At 42.4% G+C, this 14,940-nt stretch overlaps 1 protein-coding gene across 1 annotated transcript in view; it reads right to left on the bottom strand.

Annotated features, from left to right (window-relative positions):
• LOC140190025 (scavenger receptor cysteine-rich type 1 protein M130-like) overlaps positions 1 to 14,940 on the bottom strand; it is a 78,099-nt gene that overhangs the window by 48,170 nt on the left and 14,989 nt on the right. Inside the window, exons 9-11 of the mRNA XM_072246424.1 lie at positions 11,822 to 12,136; positions 9,760 to 10,074; positions 8,606 to 8,920 (exon numbers count right to left, since the gene is read on the bottom strand). Coding sequence (XP_072102525.1) covers positions 8,606 to 8,920; positions 9,760 to 10,074; positions 11,822 to 12,136 — 945 coding nt within the window. The remainder of the gene's footprint in view (positions 1 to 8,605; positions 8,921 to 9,759; positions 10,075 to 11,821; positions 12,137 to 14,940) is intronic.

Below are 14,940 nucleotides of genomic sequence, written 5' to 3'. Positions count from 1 at the left end.
TTATTTCAGTTATTCCTAAAGAGGTTAAAGATAAACTAGAATGTGGCAATTATCGGCCAATTAGTGTTCTTAATTTAGATTACAAACTATGTACATCTATATTAGCGCGCAGATTGGAAAAGCTTTTACCTGGCCTAATCCACTTAGACTAGACTGGATTTATTCAACAAAGACAAACACGGGACAACATAAGGAGAACTCTGCACATGTTAGAACAGGTTAATAAGAACGAGATAGAGACAATGGTAGTAGGATTGGACGCTGAGAAAGCTTTTGATTCGGTTAGTTTGGCATTCCTATACAGAGTGTTAGGAAGATTCGGCTTTCAAGAAAAGTTTATTAAAGTAATTCAGACTCTATATGACAGCCCAACAGCCCGAATTAAGATAAATGGGGACTTCTCTGACTCCTTCATCTTAGAGAGAGGCACTAGACAGGGATGCCCAATTTCTCCTCTCCTTTTTGCGCTATATATTGAACCGCTTGCCGAACTAATAAGACAGAGCGAAATCGTAAAAGGTATCAAGGTGGCAGGGATTGAACAGAAAGTGGCGTTATTCGCAGATGATGTTTTGGTCTATCTGAGTGAACCAGAAAAATCATTTATAGGATTAATTACACTGTTGGATGACTTTGGGAAAATATCAGGTTATAAAATAAATGTAAAGAAAACGCAGGTTATGTCCCTAAATTATACACCATCCAAAAAATTGCAGGATACATATGATCTTAAGTGGGAAGCTAAATCATTAAAATATTTAGGAATAACCCTGCCGAAGGATCTTTCAACACTGTCACAGGTAAATTATGGCCCATTAATCTCAGAGATAAAAGCAGAACTGCATAGATGGAATCTTATCCCCTTTTTAAGTTTAAATTCAAGGATAAATACTATAAAAATGAATATTATTCCTCGGTTATTATATCTTTTCCGTACTTTACCGGTGGAGGTGGATGATAATCAATTCAGGGAATGGGACAAATGGATTTCCCGCTTCATTTGGCAAGGAAAGAAACCTAGAATTCGATATAACACCTTACAGTTAGGGAAGGAAGGAGGAGGTATGGTTCTTCCTTGCCCGAGAAATTATTTTTATGCCTCACAGATAACCCCTCTGTTATATTGGTGTAATAGGGAATATAAGGCTAGATGGAAGGAAATAGAATTTGGATTAGTTGACAGTTTTCCTCTTCAGGCCTCAATAGCTGACAAAGGATTGATGGCCCAGTTGGAAAAATTTAAAAACGCTTGGATAAATCTTATATTAAAAGTATGGCAGAAGGTGGTTAATTCATGTGGAATTAATAACATGTTAAAACTCTTTAGATGGTGTGCATATGATACCGAATTCCTTCCCAACAGAGGAGATAAAAGATTTGAGCTATGGATAAAGAAAGGTCTTACAACCTACCTCTCATTTATAGATAAAAGAGTATTACAAAGTTTCCAAATCCTGCAGGACAAACATGGCCTAGAACATAATGACTTTTTTAGGTACCTTCAAGTACGAAACTATGTTAACCAGAGTTGTAGATATACAGACGTATCAACAGTAGAATTAGAATTTTTCAAGATTCTGAATTCGGCTTGCAGTTCAATACCTAGTAAATCAGTTTCTCGATTATATAATGCACTCAACCATGCTAAAAATGTAAATACACTGTATATTAAAGAGAATTGGGAGAAAGAAGCGGGGTTGGTACTTTCAGAGGAGGCTTGGGAGAAAATCTGCAGCTTTCAATGGTCCTCGACTAACTCTTTGACTTGGAGAGAACATTGTTGGAAAAACATTATAAGATACTTCAAGACCCCATATCAGAAAAAATATAAAGATACAAATGTGATATGTTGGAGAAGGTGCGGCTCCAAGGAGGCAAATCATTTTCATATTTTTTGGGATTGCCCTAAATTAAGTCTATTTTGGGAAGGTATTCATAGAACATTAGTTAAGGTACTTAGGTCCCAGATACCTCTGAACTTTGAGACGCTCTATTTGGGGCATGTATTGTTTATTGAACAGAAGGAAGATATAAAGTTGCTGCAGGCCCTCTTAGCGGCAAGTAAGAAATCAATCACTAGAAAATGGCTAAATCCAATACCACCTACATTAGAAGATTGGTACGAAATTATCTTGGAAATATTTAAAATGGAAAAGTTGACTTACTCCCTGAGAACTCAAAAAGAAAAAAAATTATCAAATCTGGAATAAATGGATTGAATATATAACCCCAATGCGAGCAGACTTTAGATGACTCTCCGAATGATTTATACTGCTCTTCTCATCAACACAGTAATATTGCTAACGTAAGCACCCCTAGTCTAAATGTTTGTTTGTTTTTTTTTTTTTTGTTTTGTTTTCTTTTGGAAAATAGAGAATTAACACAAGTAAAGGGAAAGATTTGGGAAAGGGATAAAAAAATGAAAAAATTAAGTAAATAAGTACATAGGGATTGGATAATTATGTCTGCGGGCAGGAGCAAGCATGAACAAATTAGGATATAAACACCTACAATGGTTGATACATAGGCTTATATACAACATTTTGGACCAGTGGAAATGGTCCAGAAGGGTTATATGGAAACTATTATTACCATTTTTCTTAACAACTAATTCCATTACTTAGCCTAATAGGTTAGATTTACCACAGTACATAATTATCTATTTAAATGTTTATTTTCCTTTTATATCATCTCAATGTGTCCTTAAGAATGTATAAATAATTGTAGTTTTATACATATAAAAAAATGGAAAAGGTTATATGTGTGAAAAAAGTACATGATATTTGTGAATTCCTTATCCAAATAAAACTAAAATTAAAAAAAAAGAAAGAAAAGCGCAGACAGAGTAGGTGTGGAAAGGATAAGTAACATGGTGGGGGATTCTGGGACAAGAGAGCACAGCTTGAGGATGGAGGGGCGTCCATCTAAAACAGAGATGGGGGAAGCGTACTTAGACTGAGGATAGTGAATTTGTGGAATGGGTGGAGGCCAGGTCGTCGGCTGTACTTCTGGTAGAGATTGATAGTTTCTTGATTGGCCACGGCATCAAAGGGTACAAGGTGAAGGTCGATGAAAAGTGAGGGGGGGCGTGGAATTAACCACGATGAATTTCGGATCTTCCTCCATGGGTCAATGGCCTATTTCTGCTCTTATATCTTATGGTCGATAGAGACGGATGTCAGTGAATAGTGCAATTCTGCTTCCCCTGTACTGAAATATGTTAAGTCTTCACGCCAACAAACAGCAGTCCATGTATCAGACAATAATAGTTCAACCCACATCAAATGCGCTGCAGTAGAATGAGCTATTAATATTTACTGCACACGGTTTCCGTCAGTCAGCGGATGTAGTTCTGTGGAGGGATACTGTGCTGCAAACTGACGACAAGGTCTGTCTTTCTATGCTGTCATGGTAAACAACAAAGCAGGTCCAATGCCCTGGTTTATATTTTTACTGTTATGCTCTATATATTTCCTTTAGCAGTCATGTAGGAGCAGGCTTTTCTGTTCTCTGCTGGTTTGGGTTATTGGTGAAGATAGGAGATGGGGAGAAATCCAATTAGAATGGTAGAGCTGATTGTGGGTTCTCTGGTGAGGGACACTGAAATTAGGTTTGGGCTGTTGTTCGGCGGGAGATGAAGGCGGAAGCGCTGGAAGGAAGAGGTCGTAGAATACCAGTTTTACATTTTGCTTTTGGGCAACGAATACCCTTTGAATTTCCTCTTTAAATTCGGTATATTTGTGGTGTTTTTCGTTAATTGATTTTGGTAAATTATGTGTTTGTGGAATTAAATATATCTATAAAGTCAGTTGTTTGTGCCTGCTTATCCCGATGTTTATTCTGTTTTATCCCGGTACTTATTCTATCATGGGGTCATAGAAAACTTTAGCACAACAGCAGGCTGTTCCGCCCATCGAGTTCCTATCGAACCGTTTAAGCTGCCCACTCCTAACGAGAACAACACCGTGACCATCCATGCACCTATCTTAACTTCTCATAGACGTTGAAATCGAGTTCGCATGCGCAACTTTAGTTCGCAGGTTGTTCCACATTTCATGACCCTCTGAATGAAGACGTTTCCACTCAAGTTCCCCTTAAACGTTTTACATTTCATTCTGAACTCATGACCTCTATTTTTATTCCCACCCAACCTGCGAGAAGAGCTTGCTTACATTTACGAATCTTCCACCTGTAAAGAATAAAGTCCTAACCGATGCAATCTTTGGAACATAACTAGAACTTCAGCAAATTTGTGTCATTGTGTTGTGAAGCGTACATTGACCGAACGCATTACGGTCTGGCAAGAAGCACCAATACCATTACAGGGAAATTCCTCAAAAAAAAGTAATATATACGGCCAAATCCATCAAGAGTAAAGTCTTTCCCTCTCTTGAACATATCAACACGACGTGATATCGCAGGAAAACAGCATCAATCGCAAGGCAATCCCATCACTCTGGTCATGCACACTTCTCGCTGCTGCCATCAGGGAAAAGGTAAAAGAGCCTCAAGACTCACACCGCTAGGTTCAGGACATTTATTACTCCTGAACGACGAGGCTCTTGAACTAAGGGGTTTAACCACTCAACTTCGCTGGCCCTTTCACTGAACTGTTCTCTCAACCTCCGGACACGATTTCAAAGACTCGTCACCTTCCCAACCATGTTTTTGGTATTAACTACTTATTTGCTATTGCTGTAGTATTTTTATATTTTCTCAGTATAAATTGTTAAATCATAAATTACGGCCATAGTCAAGGTCATTCATTGCATATTCACGAGAAAATCTGAAGATGCTGGAAATCCAAATACAGGAGGGATGACATGTACGAAAGAAACGGTTGCATTTGACTCCGAGAGAGAGAAGCCTTCTCTCGGGCTGGTTTGTTAGAGCTGTTGGGAAGAGTTACAACTAATTTAGCAATGGGATGGGTAACGAAGTGAAGAGTCTCAGGATACAATGTGTGTTAAAACAACGAAAGTAGCGTACTGTTAAGAAGGACAGGCAGATGATCGGACAAAATGCAGCCAGCAAGGTGAGTATCAGTGCATTAGTATGCAGAATAAAAACAAGTTGCGAATACTGTACTCAAAGCCTTATATAGAACCATAGAACCATAGAAACTACAGCACAAAAACAGGCCCTTTGGCCCTTCTTGGCTGTGCCGAACCATTTTCTGCCTAGTCCCACTGACCTGCACACGGACCATATCCCTCCATACACCTCCCATCCATGTATCTGTCCAATTTATTCTTAAATGTTAAAAAAGAACCCGCATTTACCACCTCGTCTGGCAGCTCATCCCATACTCCCACCACTCTCTGTGTGAAGAAGCCCCCCCAATGTTCCCTTTAAACTTCCCCCCCACCCTTAACCCATGTCCTCTGTTTTTTTTCTCCCCTTGCCTCAGTGAAAAAAGCCTGCTTGCATTCACTTTATCTATACCCATCATAATTTTATATACCTCTATCAAATCTCCCCTCATTCTTCTACGTTCCAGGGAATAAAGTCCTAACCTATTCAACCTTTCTCTGTAACTGAGTTTCTCAAGTCCCGGCAACATCCTTGTAAACCTTCTCTGCACTCTTTCAACCTTATTTATATCCTTCCTTTAATTTGATGACCAAAACTGAACACAATACTCCAGATTCGGCCTCACCAATGTCTTTTTCAACCTCATCATAACATTCCAGCTCTTATACTAAATACTTTGATTAATAAAGGCCAATGTACCAAAAGCTCTCTTTACGACCCTATCTAACTGTGACGACACTTTTAGGGAATTTTGTATCTGTATTCCCAGATCCCTCTGTTCCAATGCACTCCTCAGTGCCTTAACATTAGCCCTGTATGTTCTACCTTGGTTTGTCCTTCCAACGTGCAATACCTCACACTTGTCAGTATTAAACTCCATCTGCCATTTTTCAGCCCATTTTTCCAGCTGGTCCAAGTCCCTCTGCAGGCTCTGAAAACCTTCCTCACTGTCTACTACACCTCCAATCTTTGTATCATCAGCAAACTTGCTGATCCAATTTACCACATTATCATCCAGATCATTGATATAGATGACAAATAACAATGGACCCAGCACTGATCCCTGTGGCACACCACTAGTCACAGGCCTCCACTCAGAGAAGCAATTCTCTACCACCACTCTCTGGCTTCTTCCATCGAGCCAATGTCTAATCCAATTTACCACCTCTCCATGTATACCTAGCGACTGAATTTACCTAACTAACCTCCTATGCGGGACCTTGTCAAACGCCTTACTGAAGTCCATGTAGACAATATCCACTGCCTTCCCTTCATCCATTTTCCTGGTAACCTCCTCGAAAACTCCAACAGATTGGTCAAACATGACCTACCACGCACAAAGCCATGTTGACTATCCCTAATAAGCCCCTATCTATCCAACTGCTTGTAGATTCTGTCTCTTAGTACTCCCTCCAATAACTTATCTACTACTGACGTTAAACTCACCGGCCTATAATTTCCTGCATTACTTTTCGATCCTTTTTTAAACAACGGAACAACATGAGCCACTCTCCAATCCTCCAGCACTTTACCCGTAGACAGCGACATTTTAAATATTTCTGCCAGGGCCCCCGCAATTTCAACACTAGTCTCCTTCAAGGTCCGAGGGAACACTCTGTCAGGTCCCGGGGATTTATCTACTTTAATTTTCCTCAAGACAGCAAGCACCTCCTCCTTTTCAATCTGTACAGTTTCCATGGTCTCACTACTTGATTCCCTCAATTCCATAGATTTCATGCCAGCTTCCTTAGTAAATACAGACGCAAAAAACCTATTTAAGACCTCATTGTAAACATATATCATATATATGTTCAAATATATCATTGTAAACAATATAAGAAATAAGCTGGATGATCTTTTTGCACTTTTACAAATTGTCGCTTATGATGTTATGGATATTACTGATACGTTGCTTTAAGGTGGTTGTAGTCGATAACGGAATCTATATTGTACGTTATATCAAAAGGATAGGAACATAAGCAGAGGGAGTGTCGTGGCTCTGCTGTTAGAGATTGGCACAAAATACTGAGAAAGAGGCGGAATGGAGTAATGATGGCGCTAAACGGTGACTGCTTTGCTTGCATCTTGGGAAACAGCTCTAATTCCATCTTTAATATCTTTATTTTTCCCTTTCAGGGTTCTTTGGAAGATCCCGACCTGGAGTTGCTCACTGACTTTGGCTCTTTGCGGGAATGGGCCCGCTCTCGGGGTTTCATAACTAACAGTTGTTGTTGGGCACGCCAAGGGCTCGGCCTAAGAGTGCGACTCAGATTTGAAAGCCAAGTATCTCGGGGCTCCGGAGACGGGCGGACCGCGGTTCGGTGTCACGACAGGAGACCCGTGTGTTCTCGGGGGAGACGGGAGATCTGCTGTGTGCCTGGAGACCCCAGATCATTGAGATCTCCTGACTCGAAAAAAGCGACATAACGGACTTCTAACATCGTAAACTAGCTGTGCCTTTGCAATTGGCTTGCTCGTGCCGCGTGCTCGATGGCGGGCGCCGTTGATTTTCTTTTACAGTGGGGGAGTAGGGGCGATAGTTGTTTGCTGCTGGTAATGCGCGGGAGGGAGGGGAGATGGTGGGGCAACTTTGCGGTTCCAACATTTAACTGTCGTTCATTCTTTAGGGCACTTCTCTGTTTTCGTAGTTAGTTGCGAAGGAAAAGCATTTCAAGATGCATATTGTATAGATTCTTCTGACATTAAATTGAAACTTTGAACAATGAACCTTTGAAAAAGATGTGACATAGGATAGGAAGATGTTGAGTCCTTATCGGTTGAGTAACAAAACTGCAATTTAAAAGGACTCTGATGGCAGTATATGCAGCTCTGCAAAGATTAACTGTAGAATACAATGGAAATAGAAATAACATATCAAAAGCGCAATGTTATGGTACGAATGGGAAATGTCAACATGCATCTAGATTGGAAAAACTAGGTTGTTAATAGATCTCGAGAGAAAGAATTTTTCGAGTTCAGAAGCGCTTAGACAGATTTTGAGCATGGGCATGTGGGCGGCAAATGAAAGATAACGTTGGAAAAATGCGTGGAGTTGCACGTTATTAATAGAAATAATTCTGCAGACTATTTTCTAAACAGAGTAAAATCCAAACTTCTGAGGTGCAAAGGGATTTCGGAGTACTTGTATAGAATATGCTGAAGGCTTACAAGCAGCTTATGAAAGGGTGTTCCTACGTGAACCTCATAAAACTAAAGGAATCACGCTAGAAACAATAGCAATTTCCTGTTTTGCATATCTTTATTACCGGTTATTCCTATATTTTCTGATCTGATCCATCTAGCCCTATATGCATCTGGAGTCGTCACCTATATGCGAGACCAAATAGAATTTAAATCATTACCGACTGAAACACTCCAGCACTTTAAGGGCCATAGAACAACCACTGATTAATTAGTGCCCACCTCAACACCGACAAGGATCAGTACATAAATTCACATCGTTTTACCCACAATGACTGGAAGTGGCTGGGCTAATTATTAAACGATACAGTCTTCGTTATCCCCAATAGCGAGAAAGAAGGAAGAAAGATTTTCTTAACTCCATGCCTACCTTCTGTACAAATCACTCCCGCATCCTCATGGTGACCACAGTTATGAATACCCCACCCTGGGAAGGAACATTCCTCAAGGGTGGATTCATTTCCATTGCATGCAACATTATCCATCCAGATGTTCCCGCTGCCTCTCCCGAAGTGTGCCCCCGTTATTGCTGATACGCCAGAGGGACAACCCAACTGATTGCAGACAACTTTGGCGTCGTCAGTGCCCCAGCCATCGTCGCATACCGTTCCCCATTGTGCATTGTACCGCACCTCCACTCTCCCTGAACAGCGATCGCTGCCGCCTTCCAGTCTTATATCGAATTCTGAAATGACGTACAAAGAAGAAATTACTCTGGGACAAGGAGATAACTATATTCATCGCAGTGCCGCCTACAGGTAGGTTCAATTCCAGGTTTTTTGCAATAACATATCATGTTAGTGTTTACTCAAGTTGAGCAACTATTGTTGGAGCAGTGAAATTTGCCACCGGAAGGGCAAACAGATGATTGGACAAAATTCAGCGAGCAGGGTGAGTATCAATGCATTAGGATACAGAATTTTCAAAAAGTTGCAAATACTGTACACGGCTGGAAATACAAGAGTCAAACGCCTATATTTCATTGCAACGAATATAAGAAATAAGTTCGATGATCTGTTTGCACATTTACAAATTAACGTGTATGATGTTGTGGACATACTGATTCGTTGCTTAACGATTGCTGCAGTTGGTAACTCAATCTCCATTGTATACTGTAGTGAAAGGATAGCAACATAGGTAGTGGGCGTGGCGTCGCTCTTCAGTTACAGAACGTCATCAAATATTGAGAATTATGTGATAATAGAACCGGAAGATGTTGAATCACTGGCAGTTGAGTAATGAAACTGCAATATAGAAGGACACTGATGCGAGTATACGCAGCTCTTCAAAGAGTAACTGTTTGCAGAATACAACGTAAATAAAATCGGATATCAAAGGGGAATGTTATGACAGTAATGGAAAATTATAACGTGGCGGTAGTTTAGAAAAATTACTTTTTTAATAAATTCACATCGTTTTACTCAGAGCAACCGAAAGTGGCTGGCGAAATTTTAAAATATAGACTCTTCGCTATTCTCAATAGAGAGAAAGGAGGAACAAACAGGTTCTTAGCTCTATGCCTACCTTCTGTGCAATTCACTCCGGCATCCTCTCCGTGACCACAGTTATGAATCCCCCATCCTGGGAAGGAACATTCCTCAAGGGCGGATTCACTTCCATTGCATGCAACATTATCCATCCAGATATTCCCGCTGCCTCGCCCGAAGCGTGCCCCCGTTATTGCCGCTGCCCCAGAGGGACAACCCAACTGATTGCAGACAACCTTGGCGTCGTCAATACCCCATCCATCGTCGCATACCGTTCCCCATTGTGCATTGTAACGCACCTCCACTCTCCCCGAACAACGATCGCTGCCTCCTACCAGCCTTATATCGGTCTCTGGAATGACATACAAAGAAGGAATTAACGGGGCACACCAAGATAACTATATTTTTCGCTGTGTGGTTTACAGATATGTTCAATTCCACGTTCCTGGACATGACGCCACATATGAATGTTTGCTCATGCCAAGACATTATTGTTGGACCGGTCTGTGTTGGGATAAGCCAGCTATGAGAGTGGGATTGAAAAGCGGTGTTTGAAAGGACTCCTCGCACAGAAGAGACACTGGCTCTGAGTAACTTGATAGTTGTACACACTGTCGTTGAAAAGGCCTTTGCGAGTTATGCACGTCGGATATGGGAGCCCTGAGAGCCCCACGGACAACTGCATGAGAGTGAGGTGCATCCTGCTGCGCTAATGGAAGACCTTGCTACGGATCGGGAACAGCAGCTTCAGGAGCTTCGGCATGTACGGGAGAGTGAGAAGATCGTCCATCGCAGTTTCTGGGAAGTATCCTCAACTATGCTGCAGGAGCCTGATAAATGAGTGATTGTCAAAGAAAGAATCGGACGGTGAATAGGCAGTTCGCTCAGAGCAGCTCTTGGGTAATCCCCCTGAATAATAAGTACATCATTTTGGATATATTTTTCCTATAGGCTCTCAGTGGAATTCCACCGAGACCAGCTGGGTCGCACTGAGCATAGGTTGCAGAAGGCAAAGAGCAGGAGTTGGAAGCTGCTGGGAGAGGTGATTCAATACCAGAGGGATCGAAATAATTTCCGTTGTCGTGATCGGGACACATGAATAGTGTGTTGCCTCCCTGGTGCCAGGGTAAGGGACAACATTAATCGAGTGCATAGCATTGTTGAGGGGGAGGGGGTGCAGCCAGATGTCTCGGTAAAAAAGGGGTTCCGCAGAGAGGATTTAATGAACTAGACAGAAAGTTGAGACGCAGGTCTTTTAAGATTACTGCCAGTGGCACTCGCCAGTGACGACAAAAACGGAATGATTTGCAGATAAATGCGTAGCTGAGAATTTGAAGAAGGGGGGCATTGCTTCAGGTTCCTGGATCATGGTTTTTCTTCTGCGGGACATATGTGACAAACGGGAAGGTTTGCAGCTGAATTATCTAGGAACCAATGTTCTCGAACACTGGTTTCTTAAAGCTATTGCGGGGTGTGTTCTTAAACTAATTTTGCTGGGCGGTGAAACCCGAAGAGAATCAGTTCAGGAAAGAGGGCTAGGGTGTGGTATAAGAGCAACGACAACATGCAGTCTGACTGTTAGGAAGGTCGGGCAGTTAATCGAACAGAATGGCTGCCAGCATAGACAGTATGAGTGCATCAAGGATGCAGAATCAAAAATGGCTTCAATCCTGTACTCAACGTCATAGAAATTATAAGAATGGAAAGTGCACACTTATTATCATGCCTACAGAGACAGATGTCGGTGAATATCTAATTTCTGCTCCTCCTCCACAAAAAACACTGATTAGTTTTCCGCTAACAGCAGTCCATGCGCTAGTCAATACAATCATAACCCACATCACATGCAGTGCAGTAGAATCAACTGCAGTATTTGCTGCACAAACGTTTTTCATCAGCCAGCGAATATTGTCGTCTGAAAGGATTTTGTTGCTAAAGAGGTCGATGAAAGTTCCATCTGTATGCTGTCATGCACATAAATTCACATAGTTTTAACAGCGGCAGCTGCAAGTGTCTGGCCAAATTGTTAAAATATAGCGTCCTCGTTATTCCCAAAAATGGGAAAGAAGGAAGAAAGAGGTTCTTAGTTCTATGCCTACCTTCTGTACAGTTCACTCCCGCATCCTCTCCGTGACTACAGTTATGAACTCCCCACCCTGGGAAGGAACATTCCTCAAGGGCGGATTCATTTCCATTGCATGCAACATGATCCATCCAGATATTCCCGCTCCCTTGTCCGAAGCGTGCCCCCGTTATTGCTGCTGCGCCAGAGGGACAACCCAACTGATTGCAGACAACGTTGGCGTCGTCAGTGTCCCATCCATAGTCGCATACCGTTCCCCATTGTGCATTGTAACGCACTTCCACTCTCCCAGAACAACGATCGCTGCCGCCTACCAGCCTGATATCGGGCTCTGGAATGACATACAAAGAAGAAATTAATCTGACACAGCAAGGTAACGATATTTTTCGCAGTGTCGCTTACAGATATGTTCAATTCCACCTTCCTGGCCATGACGCCACATGTGAATATGTGCTCATGCCAAGACATCATTGTTGTACCGGATTGTGTTGGAATAGGCCCGCAATGAGAGTGGGATTGTTAGGCGGTCGATGAAAGGACTCTTTGCACGGAAGAGGCACTGGCTCTGAGTAACTTGACAGTTGTAAACTCCTTTGTTTAAAAGGCCTTTGCGTGTTGTGCAAGTCGGATATTGGAGCCTTAGGAGCCCCATGGACTACTGCATGAGCCTGCGTTCCATCCTGGCGCTAATGGAAGACCGTGTTACGGATCGGGAGCAGCAGCTTCAGGATCTTGGGCCTGTACGTGAGTGTGAGAAGATCCTCTCTCGGAGGTTTGGTAAGCATCCTCAAATATAGCGCAGGGGCCTAATAACTGAGTGACTGTCAGGGAAATAATTGGACGGTGAATAGGCAGTTAGCTCAGAACAGCTGTTGGTAATCCCCGTGAGTGATAAGTACATCATTTTGGATACCATTTTCGGGATACCGTCACAGTGGAATGCCACCGAGACCCATGGCGGTAAGGTCGAGGGTGAGGTCCCTGTCAAAGAACAATCCAACCAAACCCTCAACTGTAGTACAGGCGGACGATGTTACTTCAAACTCAACGGCTGTGAGGCGGATGAATGCTGCTACAAATCCATCGGCTCCAATCCTCATGGTTTCCAAGCTATTGGAACCAGTTGGCTGATTTGTGAGGTATCGTGTGCTTCTTGGAGTGCAATATCAAGTACACGATAAAGAAAAACACGCACAGGCGTATTCACTCTATGGGATCAACGGAACGAAGACCATCATCCTCGACCTCGAGGGGTAGTCACGAGGTGAACTCCCCAGCACCTTAAACCTGTGTTCTCCTGTGGCAACCATTTCAGCCGTGGAGAAAGCTTCTGACTATCCCCACGATCAATGCCTCTCAACATCTTATACGCCTCTCTCAGGTCACCTCTCATCCTTCGTCACTCCAAGGAGACAAGGGCAAGTTCATTCAACCTATTCTCATAAGGCATGCCCCCCAATCCAGGCAACATCCTACTAAATCTCCTCTGCCCTCTATCTATCGTTTCCACATCCTTCCTATAGTGAGGCGACCAGAATTGAGCACAGTACTCAATTGGGTCAGACGAGGCTCGTATATAGCTGCAACATTACCTCTCGGCTCCTAAGTTCAATTCCACGACTGATGAAGACCGACACACCTTATGCCTTCTTATCCATAGAGTCCACTTGCGCAGCTGTTTTGAGAGTCCTAATGACTCGGACCCCAAGATCCCTCTGATCCTCCAGACTGCTAAGAGTCTTACCATTTATACTATATTCTGCCGTCATATTTGACCGATCAAAATGAACCACTTCACACTAATCTGTGTTGAACTCCATCTGCCACTACTCAGCGCAGCTTTGCATCCTATTAATGTCCGGCTGTAACCTCTGACAACACTCCACACAATCCACAACAGCTCCAATGTTCGTGTAATTGGCTAACTTACTATCCCATCATTCCACTTCCTCATCCAGGTCATTTTTAAAAAAGCACGAAGAGTATGGGTCCCAGAACAGATCCCTGAGGCGCACCACTGGTCACCGACCTCCATGCAGTATATGACCCGTCTACAACCACTCTTTGCCGTCTTTGGCAAGCCACTTCTCGATCCACAAAGCAATATTCCCATGGATCCCATGCCGCCTTACTTTCTCAATAAACCTTGTATTGGTAAATGCTTTTCGGAAATCCATATACACAACATATACAGCTCTTCCTTCATCGATGTGTTTAGTCACATAATGAAACTATTCAATCTGGCTCATAAGCCATGACCTGCCTTTGACAAAACCATGCTGACTATTCCTAATCATATTATACTTCCCCAGATGTTCATAAATCCTGCCTCTCAGGATCTTCTCCATCAACTTACCAACCAGCAAAGTAAGATCACAGGTCTATAATTTCCTTGGCTATCTCTACTCCCTTTCTTGACGAAAGGAATAACATCTACAACCTTTAAATCCCCAGACACCTCTTCCGTCCACATTGATGGTGCAAAGATCATGGCCAAAGGCTCAGCAATCTCCTCCCTCGCCTCCCACCGTATCATGGGGTACATCTCATCCGGTCCCGGCGTCTTATCCAACGTGATGCTTTCCAAAAACATTCCAGAAACTTATTGCTGTCTGTCTAATTAACTAATGCTATTATACAGGGAAGCTGGGACCAGTTTCAAATGCTTCTGTTGCGGCAAAGAATATCCTGCTCATTTTACATAGTCTTTGAATTTCCTTCTTTGATTCAGCATATATATGGTGTTTTTCACTTATTAACTTCTAGAAGTTACGTGATTGTGGAATAATTATTTCCATGTAGTTGGTTGTTCATGAGTGCTTATGCAGTAATATTTTATCTGTATGTTTACTCTATCATAGAGTCCTAGAAAACTAAAGCACAACAGCAGGCACTTCTGCCCATCTAGTATCTATCGACACAATTAAACTGCCGACTCACATCCGGTTCAACACCTGGGCCATTGTCCTCCGTCCCCCTAGCATCCAGGCATCTATCCAAACTTCTCATAAAGGTTGACATCGACTTCCCATGCACAACTTCAGTTTGCAGATTTCTCCACACTCTCATGATCCTCTGATTGAAGACGTTTCCCCTCAAGATCCCCTTAAACGTTTTACCTTTCTTTCTTAACTA

Source organism: Mobula birostris, chromosome 29 (genome assembly GCF_030028105.1).
Source record: "Mobula birostris isolate sMobBir1 chromosome 29, sMobBir1.hap1, whole genome shotgun sequence".
NCBI classification, from domain to species: Eukaryota; Metazoa; Chordata; class Chondrichthyes; order Myliobatiformes; family Myliobatidae; genus Mobula; species Mobula birostris.
Note: the sequence above shows the minus strand (reverse complement) of the source record. Positions and strands in the feature narration are given on the sequence as shown.